Source organism: Clytia hemisphaerica, unplaced genomic scaffold (genome assembly GCF_902728285.1).
Source record: "Clytia hemisphaerica strain Z4C2 unplaced genomic scaffold, Clytia hemisphaerica genome assembly, whole genome shotgun sequence".
Taxonomy (NCBI): Eukaryota; Metazoa; Cnidaria; class Hydrozoa; order Leptothecata; family Clytiidae; genus Clytia; species Clytia hemisphaerica.
This window is the reverse complement of record NW_027104113.1, coordinates 1-18,382: the sequence shown is the minus strand read 5'-3', so window position 1 is coordinate 18,382 and position 18,382 is coordinate 1. Positions and strand designations below refer to the sequence as shown.

General features: G+C 34.5%; 3 protein-coding genes across 3 annotated transcripts; all 3 read right to left on the bottom strand.

Moving 5' to 3' along the window:
- Positions 1–2,546: 2,546 nt before the first annotated feature.
- On the bottom strand, positions 2,547–5,342 carry LOC136813327 (zinc metalloproteinase nas-15-like). The gene is made up of 5 exons (XM_067069840.1): positions 5,307–5,342; positions 4,906–5,080; positions 4,325–4,369; positions 3,248–3,469; positions 2,547–2,665 (listed from the first exon to the last, which is right to left on the bottom strand). Exons 1-5 carry the CDS (start codon positions 5,340–5,342, stop codon positions 2,547–2,549), a joined length of 597 nt encoding a protein of 198 aa, XP_066925941.1.
- Positions 5,343–5,468: 126 nt separating this feature from the next.
- Positions 5,469–9,021, bottom strand: LOC136813325 (zinc metalloproteinase nas-6-like). Its single transcript, XM_067069838.1, has 5 exons — positions 8,896–9,021; positions 8,386–8,532; positions 7,230–7,353; positions 6,462–6,565; positions 5,469–5,581 (listed from the first exon to the last, which is right to left on the bottom strand). The coding sequence occupies exons 1-5, from the start codon at positions 8,966–8,968 to the stop codon at positions 5,469–5,471; spliced, it is 561 nt and encodes a 186-aa protein (XP_066925939.1). The 5' UTR covers positions 8,969–9,021.
- A 2,390-nt stretch (positions 9,022–11,411) lies between these two features.
- LOC136813326 (collagen triple helix repeat-containing protein 1-like) lies at positions 11,412–17,487 on the bottom strand. The gene is made up of 5 exons (XM_067069839.1): positions 17,308–17,487; positions 13,714–13,939; positions 13,377–13,448; positions 12,779–12,855; positions 11,412–11,816 (listed from the first exon to the last, which is right to left on the bottom strand). Exons 1-5 carry the CDS (start codon positions 17,413–17,415, stop codon positions 11,478–11,480), a joined length of 822 nt encoding a protein of 273 aa, XP_066925940.1. The 5' UTR covers positions 17,416–17,487; the 3' UTR covers positions 11,412–11,477.
- Between the last annotated feature and the right edge of the window lie 895 nt (positions 17,488–18,382).

Here is an 18,382-nt window from a genome sequence, read left to right as displayed (position 1 = left end):
ATAGCCTTAGAATAATTTTTTTTGCCCTAAATATTTTTCAAACTATTTTCCAAAAAAAATCAAAAATTTTTTTGAAAAAAAAGTCATCACGTGGCCGAAAAATACGTCATCAAATTTCAAACGAAAATTTGAAGTTGGAATCATGCTTAAAGCAACATTTCCAAACGATAGATCTTGACGAGTAGTGCTTAAAAATGGGGGTCACTTTTAATTTCAGCTTTTTGTTTAACTCAAGATATTTAGAATTAAAGGTATGACCTTATATGGTAAAAAAACGAATTGCAGAGTTTAAACTGTATGTTCCCGATATACTTAAAAGCTGAAAAACTGACATGAAGGAAGTTATGGTTAAAAGGAAATTTTCTATCTTGAGACTTACTGAATTGGGGCCTTTAATTTTCTGCTAGGTCTGATTTTTTACCAAAGACGGGGGTAAAAAATGAGGGTTTCCCGTTTTTGAAAATCGGGAAATCGGGAAATCTAAAAATTTCGTCACTTTTTTCCCCGACCAAATTTTTTAAAAGTTCTCGACAAAATATAGAACATAAGTTTTAAAAAGGAATTATCAAGATTTTCAGTAATGCTCATTTTTTCAATAATTTTATTACAACATTGAATCACTGCTACAAAATGCCCAAACTGCTAACTTTTTTGTTGCCAAAAAATGCTCAGAAATGAGGGACATCTTCATATAAAAACTTTGTTGATATTTGGATTTTTTAAAGACTTGACCGATGACCGACATTGTGTTACTATCGTTATATTTTGTCAAACTATTGTAGTTTTAACTTAGCTTGTTGTGTTTATTAGGCAAAAGAACTTGTTGGAAGAGAAAGTCATTTTATTTGTTCTGCTAAGAAACATCTCTGGAAACATTTACAATGCAAAATTAAAATAGAAATCCTTTTTTCTGTTGAAATAAAAAATGGGAGGAAATCTTGGTCGGGGATTAAAAAATCGGGTAACAGTTTTAGTCGGGGATAAAAAACCGGGTAAAAGTTTTGGTCGGGTGATAAAATATCGGGGAAAAGATTTTCTTTATTAACAGCAGATTTTGATGCAAATGTTTCGATTTAACCAGTAACTGCATTGTCAATGCTCATTCTTCATTCAAAATTTGGAAGAATACAAGAGCAGCCAACGGCTAAAAATTACAAATTGTCTGTTCTTAAAGGCATATTTCCCTGCAAAATGTATCCGTTTATTTCTTGCCAGACTCCTGGATAAACTTCTCGGGTAAGTTATGGCATGTCTTAAAATTACCATAATTTTTAGATTGCATTAGTCGACAGAAAATGACCAAACAAATGACTGAACATGTAGTTTCTAACTTGATATGTAACTTAATTGTTTTTTCGCTGATTTTCCCGAAAAACCACAAAAACTGATTATTACGTAATAATCGATGACGTCACTAAAACTAAAAATTTAATTTCTCAAGAATGGTTTATCCAATTCTCTTCAAACTTTCACCAAAGATGTATCTTACTAAAGCCGATCATTTGAAAAAAATTTTTCGAAATTTTGATGACGTCAGCAGAAAATAGGATTTTTCAAATGATCGACTTTAGTAAGATACATCTTTGGTGAAAGTTTGAAGACAATTTGATAAACCATTCTTGAGAAATTCAATTTTTAGTTTTGATGACGTCATCGATTATTACGTAATAATCAGTTTTTGCGGTTTTTCGGGAAAATCAGCGAAAAACAATTAGGTTACACACCAGGTTAGAACTACATCATAGTACCATTCACGTTCAGTCATTTGTTTGGTCATTTTCTGTCGACTAAAGCGATCTAAAAATTATGGTAATTTTCAGTTTTTGAGACATGCCATAACTTACCCGAGTTATCTGTTCTTGAATAAATTCAGGCTCCTGGAAATTTATATATGTTCTGAGTTTAAATCATGACTACTGGGAAAATTCATCTGTTCTTATGCAATTTGATTGAAGGCCAAGATGTTCCTGGAAAAACAGCGTCTGCTCTTTGTTTAAACTTGGTTGATTCTCTGACCTGCTTTATTTTCTAATTTATTGCTCCTGTTTTTTTTTCAACCCAGATTTAAATTTATTTGAAAATTATTTCAATGTTTTGAAAAAAAGCGTTTCCCCACATTACTTTTACGGAACTGGCTAGTCGGAAGTTTTTGGACAAGGATAAAATTTCAGGCAGTTTTTCACGGAGTGGTTAGATTTTTGACTAAATTTGGGGAGGGTCTCGTAGGTTGATTGCAGTCTAAGTTTTTGGCTATAACTTAATTAATTAATTACAGAGAATAGATAATTTTCATAAATTATGTCACGAACATCACTTGCCTCGCATTCAAACAATTACCATGGTGATTATGTCTCTTGAAACATTAAATTATTTTTTATGAATAGGAAGTAGTTTTAATAAAATCCGCTGGGACATAATCACGATGGAATAATTTCAAAACGAGGCAAGTGATGTTCGTGACGTAGTTTATGAAGAGGTCTATTGAGAATTCAAAAGACGCTTGTATTTAAACTTTGTATATGCGTACTTTTTCAATTTAGAATCTTTTAACAAAGGTTACAATAACGTCTGCAGCTACGTCGCATGTAATTTCTCCATGCAGAACTGGAACTGTTGCATTGGTGTCGTCCCAATTTGTAACAATCAATCACACGGTCGTAACAATCTGAAAGTTTAAGATATACATCATTGGAATAAATTGAATCTATTTATTTTATTATTTCTCAACTTCAGTTGAGCTAGAATCTGTATGTCTGTCCGAAAACTTTGGGGTAGGCTGGAGACTTCAAAAATGGTTGGATTTTTCACTTTTACAAAACATTCATTTTTAAGGGCGTGGTCATGAGTTTTATCTCCAAAACGAGACTGAAGCTTTGGGGGTAGACTTGAGACTTCAAAAATGATTGGGTTTCGGCTGAAATTTGGCCCACTTGTTGGGGTGAATATCTGAGGGTGTTTTTTTCATTTTTGAAAATTTAGATTTTTTGGGACCTGGGAACAAGTTTTTCATCAAAATGAGGCTTTTTTATTGGACTTCGCTTATCAGTTTTACAATTAGGTCTACTAATGAATAAAAAATACTAAAGTTGAGCCCATTTTTATTCATATACTCAAAGTTTAAAAGTAAGTCAAAAAAGTTTCTTTAGAAATGGTGCCTGAAGTAGATTATAGTACGGGGCCCGAGTAAAGTACCTAAGATTTGTTTTACGTTTGTCAAAATGAATAGCAGGCTAAAGAGAACCCTTACTTCCAGGGCGTGGCGTGTCTGGTTTTGGTGTCCATGGCTTGGGCGTGTTTGGGCGTGGTGTATCAGGTCCGGGTGTCCATGGTTTTGGCGTATTTGGTCCTCCAGTAACTTTACAGAATCCACAACTCTTTCTACAATGTTTTCGAAGGTAAGTTTGCCAAGAACTTGACTGACAATTTCCTTCATGGACTTGTGAAGCACAACCTCTCAAATCGTGACACTCTGTATCGTAAAAGATTTAAGAGCTAAGATTATTCCACGAGACTACACGCGTTTTTTAATAAGAATACACTTTATAATGCCCATGATGAAAATAGCTAAATAATTAAGAATACGACTAAGAATATCCACTATCATGGAATTTTGCTACTCAAGCGAAGAATGCCATTTTTAGAGCATTTCCAATTATAAATTGTCAATTACCCCCAAGTAAGGCTCACTCCTTTCATAAAAATGCCATTTTATGCTTGAGACGTATGTACTAAATGCTAAATCTAGTCTGAATTAGGATCCTAACCAAGAATGCTGTAAGATAATTTTTTGGATTTTCCCAAAAAGTTAAGAATATCCATAATGAATGGATTTACACCATTCTTATAAAAAAGCGTGTATGTCACTCTACTTCGCCTTTAACCCGAGCTTTAAATTCAAAGAACAACTTGAAGTCAGAAATGTCATTGCATGGACTAAACATTACGCATTTCACAAGAAGCATTAGATAAATTGTTCTTAATAGGTTGACTTATAAATGGGGGGGGGCTTAAAACCTGTATTCTCTAGTTTAATCTGAGGCTTGGATTATTCTTGATAAATTTTTAGAATTTTGGCAAACAGTTGAGTTTCATGCGTTCATTTGAAACTGTTCTTATGGAACTGTTCTTATAAAAAAGCTTTTTTTTCGGAATTTACATACATGAAAAATCAAATTTGATGAAAAATTGGTCAAAATTGGTATCGGAATTGCAAGTATTTTTTTACGGGATCTCGGAAATTTCGGTAAAATTATTCAGTATTTCGGAAATCGCAAACCCCGTACGCGCCCCCCTAACAACGACTTTAGATTTACGAGAAACGAACCTTTGGATGGTGGTGTGTAGGGTGGTAATCTTTCGTTGCTTTGTGCTAAACAAATAAAAATCGTTAATTCAGGAGAACTTCTATTGAATGTGTAGCCAACCTTATTATTCAATTTGAATTTTTCGGTGCGAAAAAAATTTAGTAACCAACTGAAATTGAGCAGGGTGAAAAAAGTTTAGAACTTACGATATCAACTTTGTTTTGGGAAGTTGCTGTTTTCGGTTTTTTGTTTTTGGAGAGTTTTTTTATCAAGAAAGTCAAGTTTCTCGACTGTAAGGTACTAACTTTTTAGGTAGGTTTGGAAAAAAAACATAATGGCCGATGATAGATTATAATAGACTAGCAAACTAGTCTGTTAATTATGTTAATTATGTCAGAGGGTGGGAACATAAAGTCTGCTAGAATAGGAGCTGCGTAGGAGAACGAGCAAAAGTCGGTGAGGGGCTGCTGATTAACATTCAGCCCTTGCCTCCGACAAAATTTCTGCCTATGTTTACCTAACTTCTACGCTCACTTTTCCACCGTGATACCGTTCCAGCCCGACTGGCGTGCCAGTCTAAGATTAATTGAAAAAAACTTACAACATCCGTAGAGTAAATTCAATTGTTTGATATCAATATCACTGAATCCCTGATCGCCTTGTCCAATACCGATCTCGTATTGCATGCTGGGATCTTTTGTCTGAATGGTCATTTTGCCGGAACCGAATGCGTCCCATGAGTAATGCATCATTGATCTGTAATCGTATGGAGTGCCCTGGTGACAAAAAGTTATTGAATATTTTGAAGGTGAAGTTTGTTTTGATTCCCGAGGGTTTGGTTAATCTAGTTACATTTTTTATGACTAGGTTGTTTGAATTATAAAAATTTCGAGTTACGTAGACTTGTTGAGATGGGTTTGTTATCTGAAGCAGCGAGAAACCATGTTCGAGTTAAGGATAGTTATTCGAGTTGAAGATGTTCGAGTTATGGAGACTCTATACTGTGGCTTTCATAGTAAGTTGTTTCATTTTCAACATATTATTAGCCTTTTCACTCAGATGGTTAGCAAAGTAAGGTAATTCAGGTTCCAGGTATTTTAAAACTGATTCAATATACAGTATTTTTACTTTCAAAATGGTCTCCTGTATGAAATTACCTTTGAGTCAGTTGTAGAGTATGATTGTTCTTGAATTATGTTCCGTTCCCCTGGCGACGTTGTGGAATAAAATGGTGACGTGGTTGTCTCTGTCAGGACGTGACTGCTCGTGGTGGAAACCTATGATAAAAGGATTTGACTGGTTTATTTGTTAATTGGTATCAGTTTATTTTATTCCTAATCTGCTTTTAGTATCAGTATCATATGGTTTCGTGAGAGAAGCTTTGCATGCTCGTTATGCTACTCTTGGTACAGGACATACACATTATTTTTTAAGAAACTAGTTTTACCAAGCAACCTCAATGTTTCTTAAGAAATCGATCGGCCTTTAGTGCCTTAAATGTTTTTTACATGTTGCTAAACATTTTGAAATAACCAGCCTGTTTTTCATGCAAAGAAAAAAAAACATTTGTTTTGATTGGAAGGTTCTTAAACAAAAAATGAATTAAAAAATATTATTTTCTCATTCTCAGCCTCAGCATGTTTCTTAAATAATTCTTAGTTTTTAGGCATTCTGAGTCTCGTGTTTCTTAAAAGTGTGTTTCTTAAAAGAAACGTTTATTGTAATGACAAGAAGATAAAGAGTACAACATTTTGTTTTTATTTTTCATCTTTCTTTTAAGTTTTATCTGGTTCAGAAAAATACCAAATTACCAAATTAACCGAGGAAAAGAACATTCAACTTTGCACGGCATAGACTTAAGGATGAAACCCATATAAAAGTTTAAACTTTGTCTTTACTTTGGAATATGGAAATAAATCATAAGAAGCTTTTGATGAATATGGATAAAAAAACTTCAAAGTCAGACAAAAATTTTTATGCATTATATTTTTGCTTTTCTAAAGCTTACAATTTGGACGGAAATCCTAGTGAAAATTCTTAAATAAAAGGTTTTACTCCTACAAACGCAAACGTTGAAACATTAATTGTACATGCATCTAACTTTTGTTTCCCTGAAGATTTCTAGCCTGTGTGACAATTTCGTAAATTTTTACTTACCTAAACTGTGACCGATTTCATGCATGATGGTTGATCTCCAATGACATCCTTTGGATAACGAAACCCTATTTCGGCCGCCGGTATAACCGACTGGTGACGAACAACTAAAATAAAAAACACAATTAGTACCCAAATCGTGTTTGTGTTTACTGCATGGCAAGACAAATCTGGTCCAAACTTTCTAAACTTTTCGTTATAGTAAGGGGCTATTCTTAAGGATCAGCAACAACAATCTCCAGAGTGGATTTGATTTTAGCTCATTGGGCTTTTCCAGAAATCATTTGAATATGGGGGGAAGGGGTAGAGGATATAACATTTTTGGAAATTTACCCCCGAACATCAAGACTTTTGACCCCCGGACAGCAGGTCTAGCCCCCCGGACAAGGTAAATATGTAGACTTCACACTATCCCCCGGACACTATATCCTCCACCCCCCATGTACGGACATTTTCTGGAAGGGCACATTCGAAAGAAGAACATACTTAAAAACTTGTTTGAGAGGGAGTAATCAAATCCTTTTATAGGTAAAAGACTAACGTCACAAGCAAAACCCCTTGGGGCTCGGAATTTAATAAAATTCAAAGTCGCTAGAACCCAAAACTACTTGTACTACTCGAAAGCTCTCGAAAACGATAAAGAGGACTTTTTAGTGGATTTCTCAACGTTACTCGAGAAAAACGGCGTTGAAATGACGTTTTCTAAATATTTGGCGCACCGTAACGTAAAGGGCGTAAAGGGCATAAACGTAGAGGTAAAGAAAGCCTTACCCTCCACCCATGTAAAAGCCGATGTAAGCTCGTTCATTTGATCGCCTCTTGAAACGAATACAAGTATATTTGTGATATTGATCGATCGAATGTTGAAATTCACGCATGAATTTTCCATCACGGGCTATATTCAATGAGTAAAAAGAAGAAGTAAGTAAAGTAAGTATCTGGTGGCTGTCGGTGAAGTCGGGAAGGAGGGAGTCTATGGAATGATGGAATGATGAGGTGGAGCAACACACCTAATCTCAGCCCAAAGTAACTTACAAGGGGGCCAAGCCTGGTCTCGGTGACATCTTTTTACAACCTAATCATTTTTAGTCTATTCCAAAGAACAGTACATTACAAGGTATTTTTGAGAGGGAGGACGCAGATTAGGCCCCGGAAAACTTTTTGTGACTATAATAGTGACGCCATAGGCAAAACTGCAAGGGGGAAATAAGGGGTAGAGAAATAGCTTATTTTCAAAAGTCAAAATAAACGAAAATGATTGGTACCATCTGATAGACCATGAAATTAGGTCGTAAAAAAGATGTCACGGGAGCCCAGGCTTGGCCCCCTACAATTAGATCACATTACGCAATTCAAGGTACTCATTCGCTGAGTTGGTGGTGGCCGGGATCGAACCCACAACCCTTGGATTGTAAGGATAATGTTTTATGGACTTAATGGGTATTCGTTGAGATAATATGGGGGAGTTCGAAAGTTTTTGACCAATTACAACCATCCCTGTTCTTGTAATTTCGGGAAGTGTTTAGAAATCAAACTTTGAAATGAACTCCCTCTCCGAAAGTTAGTGTAAATGTTATTTCTTTTCTCTGTTTTGTTTGAAATTTTCTTATACACCCCCTTCTCACAGACCCACTAGGACCCCTTCCCACTGAAAATAATGGTCAAAATATCGTCCTAGTATACTCTAATTTTTGTCCCCACAAAAAATGATCGAATAAACCAATTCTCATTGCGAAATATATTACTATTTTTCCCACCCCCGCTGAATTTTCTGACTTAAAAACAAAAGGAATTAATAAAAACATTGCTGCACTGCGGTAAAGCTTCGACAACAATTCCCGTTCACGAATTTTCCTTCGGCCTAAAGCTTATTTCTTAGATAGTGACTAAGTTTGTAAAATACAGTATAGCATTATTAATTTCTTACCTAAATCAGAAGTCAATGAGTAAGGAACGACAGCGTTTGGCCACAGTTTGTTTCTGTTGCCAGTGGATGAGAAAGTGAAAGTTCCATCTTCGACCTCCTTCTGCTGGTCAGGATCTAAAATCATGTCTCCTTCGTAAAGACCTGCGTCTAAAATGATATAAAAGAATAGGAAGAACGTTGTTACAGTTGATAATTTAACAAGTCAATTGAAATTGATCAGTTACACGGAGAAAGGATGCTCAAATCCAAAAATTAGTGAAAAATCTACAAAGTTTGCCCTGTCCCGGGAATAAACTTGCTCTGTGTGGGAATTATTTTCAATGTCCAGGGGGTCAACTGATGCTTGTCCGGGGGTCAAAATTCACAATGTCCGGGGGGTTAATTTCTAAAAAATGTTATATCAATCACCCCCCCCCCCATATTTAAATTTATTTTGAAAAAGCCCAATGCGCCAAATGATCTGAAAAATGTAAAAGATTTTCTTAAATCAATAAGCTTGCTTTAACTTACTTTCCATTTCTGGTACCCAGGCTCCACTGGCAAAAGCCAAACAAGTTGCTAACAACAACGTTCCTAACTTCATTATGCTCTTCTCTACTTCAGCTTTGATGCAAAAATGTTTGAATGATTTGGAATGGCATTCAGCTGGTCTTTTTATGCAAAACCTGTGAGTGCTTAATGTCAATAAGATTTTAAAGATACTATTGCAGATTATTTTTGAAGACGTAGGAAGACGATGCTTAAATGAAATTCATAAAACTAGCTTTGTTTTGTTTTCCTAAACATAACGCCTCTTCAAAAATATTTGAGAAAGATTCTAAATAGAAAATCACTAAAAATCAAATGTAAATTTGATAATGATATGTTTTTTGATTCAATTTGTGAGATTGTTTGAGGAAGCAAGTTTGCGTGATGATTTTGCACACGCTTATGTTTGTACATTGAACTTCCCACACACACACATACAAAAAAAAGTCTAAATTCGGAAACCGAGTTCGTCAGAAATATTACGATTCGATGTAGGACACATGTCATGCCAAAATATTAGAAAAGAAATACTGACACGAATATTACGATATTCTATTTTGCCTCGACTTTCTTCCATCTGCCACGTTGAAAATATCATGGCACTTTTCCAGGTGTTAAAATGTTAAGGTAATACCTGCCAACCCAAAGTTCCATACTTTAAGCTTTCCATCGGCCATAAAAAAACCTCCATGTTCAACATTAGCGAAAATTCGAGTTGACATGTCGCCAAAATCAACGTCCACTTTACTCAACGACGGTAAAAATACCAAAATAGGAGCAAAGGCGATATAGAGCCATACATAACGAGTTTATGTCTTTACACTTTTGAGGATGGTAGAGTGACTGAAGTGATTTGGAATAGCCTGCAGTTCTGACCTGCAAAACCAAGGTCGGTAAAAGTGCTGATTTACCATCGTCCTCGATTGGTCAGGATCTAGTCAATATAGAACATTGTAGGAAAACACACATACATAAACTCGGTCTTGTTCGGGGATTGCCAAGCTCTGTGTCCACACGTATCACATTCACAGATGTAGAAAAACAAAACCAAACACCAAAATTAAAAAGTCAATTGACTACTGTATTTTTTTTAGAAAAGTCGAGGTAACTCGGAGTTAACTTCATCTTGATTTTACTCAACTTCTGACAGTTTTACAAGAACTAATTTAATATCATTGCGTTAAGAATTTCTTTTGCTATACATTGGTAAAAATATTGCTCTTTATTCTTAAAAATTTAACTAGTAATCGGCAAAAAAGAAAAAACAGCTGAACAACTTTGCCGTTTTTTCACGAGAAAGAAGTGGAAGGATCTTGAAAGAGTACAAGGAAAGTTTCTCCAGAAATAAGAAAAATGTATAAATCAATTTGAATATCCATAAGAATATGAGAGGGAGCCCCGCCCCGGGGGGGGGGGGGGTACTAGGGCAAGATGGGTTACGGGGATGCTCCGCTGGTCAGGGTACCTTTTCTAACCTCCACAAGTCCCAGGTAGGGTCGCAAAAACACCAAAATAGAAAAATCAGTCCCTCGTAGGGTGCCTATTTTTGGAAAATTTTGGAAAAAAGTAGAAAATATGAGAAAATTTTGGAATTTCAGTCCTATTTAGGGTCACTTTTTTGCAAATTTCGAGTCCCACGTGGGGTCCATTTTTCGAACCTCAGCGGAGCACCCCCGTCGGTCGACAAGGGTAGTACCCCCCCCCCCGGGCCCCGCCCCTCTTAGTAGGGGGAAATTTATTTGTTCGAAAGCTCTCAAAAAATTAAGATTATAGATATATTGCGAGTATAGGTGATTTCAGTACCTAACTCGATATATTGAGCTTTCAAAAAGTGTAAAAGCTGGACAAAACGGCTGTTTCTGGCTGAAAACACTATTTTAAGGGTTAATATCTCTAGTTAGGTACAAAAGTCACCTACAATCAGTGCCATAATATATTGGCACTTTTGGCTAATTTACACTTTTTCGAAGATTTAAGTTCGAGCAAGAATGTCAATTTCAGGCCTTCAACTTGATTTAATCGATTATTTCAATCTGGGAGGGATTCATTGGTTTCTAGGCTATATTTCAAGCCCTACTGGACCATTTTTTAACTTTTGGTGCAATATATCACGAATCTTAATTTTTGAGAGCTTTCCAAAAATATACAACAAGTCTCCGTTATCTCAAGCTAAAAATTTCAGTAATTTTAAACCCTATGATTTTTGCCTGAGACCATACTATTTGTCCAAAAATCACACCAAAGTGTCTGAAAAAAAATAAGTAATTTTGATTCCCCCTACGTCTTAGCTTTCCAAAAATGTATAACAAGTGCTTTGACCAAAACAATCGAGCAATTCTACAATAAATGCCCTCTACTATCTTTCTCCCTGGATTTCACGACCTACCCTCAATACAATTCAATTGAACAAACATAATACAGTACTAGTTCTCTGATGAATTAAACTGGTATTTTCAATCACAATGTAATGAATATTCATACACAGTAAAAATATTATTTCAGCCATTTTCTACATTATGCATTATACGTCTCTAATTTAAGAAATTGAATTAAATATTTTGTGTTTACAGCTCTTCAACAACGATACGTGTCACTGTATTGAATCCTGTGTAAGCATCACCGAGCGAATCAAAACCTGAACATTTCCCAACGTTGAATCCAACGCTCACAACGCCTGATTTGTTGATTTTGCAAACACCGTTCATTGTGAACGGGATGTGATCACCATTCGCATTACTCGTAGTGCCTCTGTAATACGCATGTTCTATTGGGTGAGGAGAACATTCTTTTCCATCAAAGGTGACAAACCATCGACTGCATGCTTGAGCCTTTCCTTGATATATATTTGAAGAGATTGACACCATTAAGTACGAGTCGGTCTTTGATTTATTGAGCTTGCAATCCTGTTCATTTGAAAGATTGAATAAAAAGTCATACAGTAAATATCCCTTCAAAATACAGACAATAATTTCTTTCCGAAAAATTCTTCTTCTTTTTTGATCCCACTATAATAATATGCTTAAGGAGGGCCTTAAGGGCTCTGACCATAGTGAATTTATATTTGCCACGTACAAAATATAAATTCCTACTTGATGTAGCCCACAAAACTGTTGCATGTTTTACATTTTCTGTTAGGCCAATTATCCTTGAGTTTGAAAATTGAAAAATCGCAGTGAAAAAGTTTGATGAAGAAGAAAATGAAGACTTTTGCGAGGAAGAGTATTTCAATTTTGAACAACTTATTTTCGGCGAAGAAACATTATTTTTCAGGTAGATGATGTATATTTTACTGATCTTAAAATATATTTTTGGAACATTTTTCGTAAAGCTTATTTGTTACAAAACCTTGTAAATAGTGCTTTTTCACCAATTTTCCATTCAAACTTTTTTTTTGATAGAAAAAACAGCTAATAACTTTTGATGCATTAATTTTAAAAACTGTTCAATACTTTGCGGACAGTTTGGAATAACTTCGAAACAAAAAGGTTAATCATCCATTAAAACTTATCACTTTTTATAAAAGACGGTAATGCAACATACTTTTAACCTCTTTTTAAAGTTCATGGCGTCATTTTTGCAATTAAATTCTCAATTACTTTCAAGGGATTCGACTAAAAAGCAATTTATAACGGCAATTAATTGTTAAAAGTGTTAAAGAACCTAAAACATAACTTTCATGTTCAAATACTAAAATCAAATTTTTGACGGTGCTCAGAGCCCTTAATCTATCAGCTGCAAGCTGCACTCTATCCTTTGAAGCTTGGTATTTTCAGAGGATTCACAACATTAATATGATATACCAGTAAATGCTCTGCTATGGTTATTATCAATACATCAAATTTTTTAACATTGAAAAAAGCCATACCTTAAGCAAGCCAGTATCTGTACTTGATGTAAATCTCCAGGCACATTCTTTAAAGTGTCTGCCACCAATTGAACCATCTGAAATAAAAAAAATAGAAAACAGCTATTGGCCTCAGAATTAACACCTTAAAGATCTCCATTACATGAACACGCTGCTATTTGATTTGCACGCCATTACGCCATATTTTTCAAAAATTCATGCCATAACTCGCCGCGAAAACCCTCCAACCAATGGGTTTTTTTAATAGAAGTTGTTTGTCACTTTTTATGCTGATTAGCGTTAATATTTCATTTTCATGGGTACCACGATTTGCGAAAGTCTATACTTAGACAATCCTGTCATTTACACAGGGCTAAATTCTACTGCCGCTTTTTTCCGTAAACCGCCGTAATGAGCGTTATAACTAGACGCATGCATATTTCCCTGCGTTTATTTTTCCAATGGTATCGATAGCATCGTCTAGTTTAGTCTTCTACTTTATCAGGCTATATACATAAGAAAAATTTTATTTCTAAGTTTTTTTTATATCTGATCAAGAACCTTTTTTTGCTTATAAATGCTATACATGTAAAAGAAATTAAAGGAAATCTTTACTAACCTTTTCCAGGTGGGCCTTGCTCGCCCTTTGTTCCATTTACCCCAGGAACTCCATTGATACCGTTATTGCCATCTAATAATGAAATTTATTTGATTACTTTCAGTATAACGAAATCTTCTATGTGTTATAAAAAGAGAGCGAGTAAGTCAAAAAGATATCCTCTGATATGTTTTGATAACGTATGTAAAATTCCCGTTCGAGAGTCCCCCCGTTTATGCGTTTAGGACCATTCAAAAAAGTACGTACATAATTGAGAGAATGCCCGCAGCTTACTTTTTACTGATCACTTTAAAATTAATTACATACATGCTTTTGCTCTTTAATCTTTCACATTTACCTTTTCCAGGAACACCTTGGTCTCCTTTGGTTCCATTTGACCCAGGACGGCCTTGTATACCTTGAACACCTTCTGGCCCTCTGGCGCCAGGTAGTCCATCTCTGCCGGCTTGTCCCTGGCATCCATCTTCCCCATCTCGTCCAGGTAGCCCGTTCAAGCCATCACGACCGTCTCGACCCTTTCGACAAGGCTGACAAGTAGAAGGGGACGATTGAGCGAGGGTTTTCTAATGAAAAGAATAGAAGATTGCTAGGAAAGATTGATATGTGTTTTAGTGTGTTCCAAGACCCAATAAAAATATCTTTGCTCCTTTTGACGATCATCTATTTATTTTTAAGGGTGTGAGCATGAAAGTCATTAAAGTTTAGTGTATATGCATGTCTAGCACAGAGCAGGCGACTCACAAGTCTTCGAAAACAATTTCGAAGTAATTCATTCAAAGATTTTTCCTTAAAGAATGAATTTAGGCGGGAATTTAATTTAGCGGATTGCCGAAAAGTTCTATCAGGGGGAAATTCAATTAATGGCAAATATTTGGAATATTACAGGATATTTTTGGAAAATAACTTTTATCAAATAAGCAAAATGATGAAATGACAGGACACGAATTAGGAAATTGCATAAAATAAATTGATTTGGCGGGAAAATTCCATAAAATCAGTAAAATTTTCTTTCCGCCAAAATTTAATCCTTTGTCTAATGTAACATTGAATAGCATTCCGTGCCACTGTTGGCATGTGCCGACAAGAGCATATTTTCGATTTTTGTTGTCAGTATCGGCATTTGCCGATAAGAGAGGTCTCGACCTATTTGCCATAGGTTTTCTAAGTGCATTGATAGTTCGATATTGAACTAGATTGCATTAAATAGAACTGTTGAATAATTAAAATATATCTCAAAAATGTTTTTCATAATTATACATTTTTCAACTCAAAGTTAACACATATCACTTATATTTCTGGTATTTTTCAGAAAATAAAAGCTAAATGCGATGGTTAACTCTGTGGTCGCTGATGTCGGGATGTTCCGACATCTGGCAAATAGGTCGAACCCTTAAAAACACGAACGGCAGTTAAATGCCATGACAAGCACAGGCCGAAAGCTTATATCGACCTGTGCTGACCAATCCAGATTCTATTCAAGAAAAGTACCCATAACCACCATCCAAGATCTTGGATGAAGTTCAAAGTTGATATTTTTATTCCCGTCATTGAAAACACAACTCAAAAATATCATAAATGCTTTTCAAAAAGAGTCAGTGACAGAGAGTCATCAAAAAAGGTCTGTCTATTATTTCGATTCAATTAAAGTGACATTTCTATAATTAACAGTTTATTAGTAATTAGTACTAGTAATCGTATGGTTTGGAGTGCAATTAACGATTAATCACGAGTAACAAAGGAGAAAATAGTAATTTGAGTAATTGACGAGTCCGGAGGACGAGTGCAAATTACGGTATTTTCTCCTTTGTTACGAGTGGTTAATCGTTAATTGCACGACAAAACATACGATTCCGAGGTAATCGTCAGTAAATAGTTTTGAAAAAGAATCTTTTTCTAACTTTTATATTTTTGTAAACATTCGAAAACCTCCTTTTTTTCTTTTGTTTAAAAAGAAAACATTGCAGTGTAATTTTTCTTTGTTTTCAATTAAAGAGCTATTGTAACGTAAAATTTCTTTGTTTTTTATTATATAGTTAAAAAAAGTCTCTGACACAGGACTTGGGAGAGAAAAGAATAAGGGGACAAAAGTGTCCCCCCGCCGAAGAGTGCAAAAAGTGGTAATAGTGCAATTAACGATTAATCGCACTCCTCTTAACCAATCAGATTCGAGTAATTTTGCACGGCTGACGATTACATTGCTGTTATACATTTGGGGATCATGTAAAAGATTTCCTTTGAAAGAAACTCATTTCAATTATACACTTAGAGAGGTTTCTGGGGAATTCGTAAATAGTAAACTGCATACTGATACAGTCTGCTAAACTAATATGGTAATATTTTCTCTTCATCTTTGATTTTTTCTACAGTGATTAGATTGACAAATGCGCGATAAAACTTCTATTATTGGTATCAGAGGTTAAAATGTTCTCCACCTCTATGATATTCAAGGTATGGAATAAAATAGTGCTAAGTTTTGATGGGTAATTAACCTTTTTGTTTCGAAGTTTTTTCAAACTGTCCGCAAAGAATTGAACTGTTTTAAATTCTTCGGAAAATTTTTCTAAATTAATGCATCAAAAGTTATGGTTGTTTTTCCATGAAAAATTGAGATGAAAAATTAGTCAAAAAGCACTATTTTTAAGATTTTGAGACAAGTAAGCTTTTAGAAAAATTTCCCGAAAATCTTTTTTAGTTTGGTAAAAGATACACCATTACTGAAAAAAGAATTTCAAAATGTTTTTCTTCGCCGAAAATAAGCTCTTCAAAGTTGAAAAGAGTATTTCGGAAAAAGTCTTCATGTTCTTCTTCATCAAATCTTTTCTTTGCGATTCTTGAATTTTCAGACTCAAGGATAATTGGCCTAACAGAAAATATATAGCTGCATCAGGCAGAAATTTATATTTTGTACATGACAAATATCAATATTCACTCTGGTCAGAGCCCTTAAAATAATTCATTTCAAAATTCCGAGTTATAAGAGTTATAACTCGGCATTACGTTTTCGGGTTTTATTATTAGATTTCTCAACTAAATTTAACATTTCAGCCAGTGCTAGGAAGCCAAATAAACAAATCAGTACTGTGATCAATGAATCATATGAAAATAAAGTAAAGTATATTTTAATTAAAAAGCTTTGCAACGATCCTTGACAAAGGTCAAGGATGAATCCGGAAAAAATATTGAATAAAAGATGGTAGATTTTTTTCTGAAATTTCAAAAGTGCAAAAGGGTGTAATTACAAAACTGCGCAGCTCGAAATTAAAAAAGTGTGCAGAAAAATTAAAAAATTTAATGTTTTTATAAGGGGTGGTGGACTAATTCTTTCTCTTGTTTTTTTATCGCCCTTTGAATGCTGTTGTTGTTTGACAAACTTTTAGATTTTTATGTTTTGATTTACATTTGAAATGTTCTTTTTATAAAAGAAACTTGCTTTGTTTTGAAAAAAATTTGAATGTCATTAATAAATACGATAGTAAAAATACATTCGAAAACATTTCAAATAAAAAAACGAGAAAAACAAAGGGATGGGCAGCCCTAGGCAGACAGAAATTGAAATTACTAAATGTAGATGGGCCTTAGATTTCAAAACAAAGACTGAATAAAGTCTAAACCAGGCTCTATCCAATCTATCAATCAAAACAAACTTATCGAGAACAAAAACATTGCTTGCGAAAATGAAAGTGTCACACTGAAAACAAAAAACAGACATACAGACATACAGACTACGGCTATGAATATATAGAAATTTTTTCAAAATTTTACCTCCTGGCTCCAATGAGGATTATCATCGGAAAAGTTTTTATCTTTTTACTCTGGTCTGTGAAATACACGGCTACCCCACAACCTATCCAAATTAGCTACCCTGCTTTTTAGATCAACCCCAGTTAAAGGGTTAAAGATACAATGGAAGTGGTAAAACTCAAGAACTTACTTTTGGACTGCTTTTCGTGTCTAAAGCTGCATCTTCATTTGCGACATCGGTTGAACTGGTTGAGCCAAGTACCAGCAAAATTTGAATGAAAAGTATTACTTTTTTCATGTTTGATGGTTTAGCAGATTTCTTCAGCTTTTTGCGTGCTCTTTTCTATCTCTTTCGTTTGTGTCGTCGATTGCCTAAAATTTTCAGAATTTAAAGAAAATAATATAGTTCCCAGATCCTTTTTGTAATTTTTGAGGTTGAATTGGAACTAAAAGTTGCTCTCAAATTGTCAACGTTGTCGCGAGTCAGTATTTTTGAGATAACCGATAACTTAACTTATCTTAACTTTAAATCCTAGGTTCAAAACCTCTTATGTGATCCGCCAAAACGAAGCTCAAACAATAAATAAAACAGCAGCTTTTTATATATCTTCAAGACTTTAAAATAACAAAGTTTACATACCAAATACGATGCTTGCTAGAGAGTTATAACTACTTTTAAATTAAAATTCAGTATTTATAATGAAAATTCTATGCAAGAGAGGAATAATGCTCCTCATTTGCATGATAATAAGTCTAATTCCAAATATGGCTAACGAAAAAAAATTTAAAGGTAGAACAATGTTTTTCAACGCCCTAAAATCTGTCTTCGCATCGTTGAAACAAAAGCTATTGTTAAGGTTGGTTAACTTACGTGTCGATTCGAAATGGTAAACAACGACATTTGGGAGAAGCTCAATGTATGCTTAATTCCCATGGTCATGTTTGAACAAGTACCGAATTTGTAAAATTCTAAGAATTTGTAAAATTCTAATGCAAACTAATCACATGGTTACGTTTGCATAAGAATAAAGTCCTAATCAAATCATTTGGAAGTATAATTATAAAGAAAAACAGGAGTTGAATTTGTCGGTAATTGGTCGTTAAAATCTTTTAGTTTCTTTTATGAAATATACTAAAAGAAAATACTAAGCTCGCCCGACAAAATACAACTTTTTAGTAGAGCCCAAGATGTCTCTGAACATTCTTACTATCAATATTGAAGATTTCTAGCCTTCTAATATACGAAAATTAAATAAAACTTCGTC

Coding starts and splice junctions, on each gene's coding strand:
- LOC136813325 (XM_067069838.1), bottom strand. CDS start 8,968: ATGAAGTTAGGAACGTTGTTGTTAGCAACTTGTTTGGCTTTTGCCAGT. Junction 7,354..8,385: donor CTCATTGACTTCTGATTTAG/GTAAGAAATTAA, acceptor CATTGAATATAG/CCCGTGATGGAAAATTCATG. Junction 5,582..6,461: donor TGAAATCGGTCACAGTTTAG/GTAAGTAAAAAT, acceptor CTTTTATCATAG/GTTTCCACCACGAGCAGTCA.
- LOC136813327 (XM_067069840.1), bottom strand. CDS start 5,342: ATGTTGAAAATGAAACAACTTACTATGAAAGCCACA. Junction 5,081..5,306: donor AACTTACTATGAAAGCCACA/GTATAGAGTCTC, acceptor TTTTGTCACCAG/GGCACTCCATACGATTACAG. Junction 4,370..4,905: donor GAATTTACTCTACGGATGTT/GTAAGTTTTTTT, acceptor TTATTTGTTTAG/CACAAAGCAACGAAAGATTA.
- LOC136813326 (XM_067069839.1), bottom strand. CDS start 17,415: ATGAAAAAAGTAATACTTTTCATTCAAATTTTGCTGGTACTTGGCTCA. Junction 13,940..17,307: donor ACACGAAAAGCAGTCCAAAA/GTAAGTTCTTGA, acceptor TCTTTTCATTAG/AAAACCCTCGCTCAATCGTC. Junction 12,856..13,376: donor GCAAGGCCCACCTGGAAAAG/GTTAGTAAAGAT, acceptor TTTTTATTTCAG/ATGGTTCAATTGGTGGCAGA.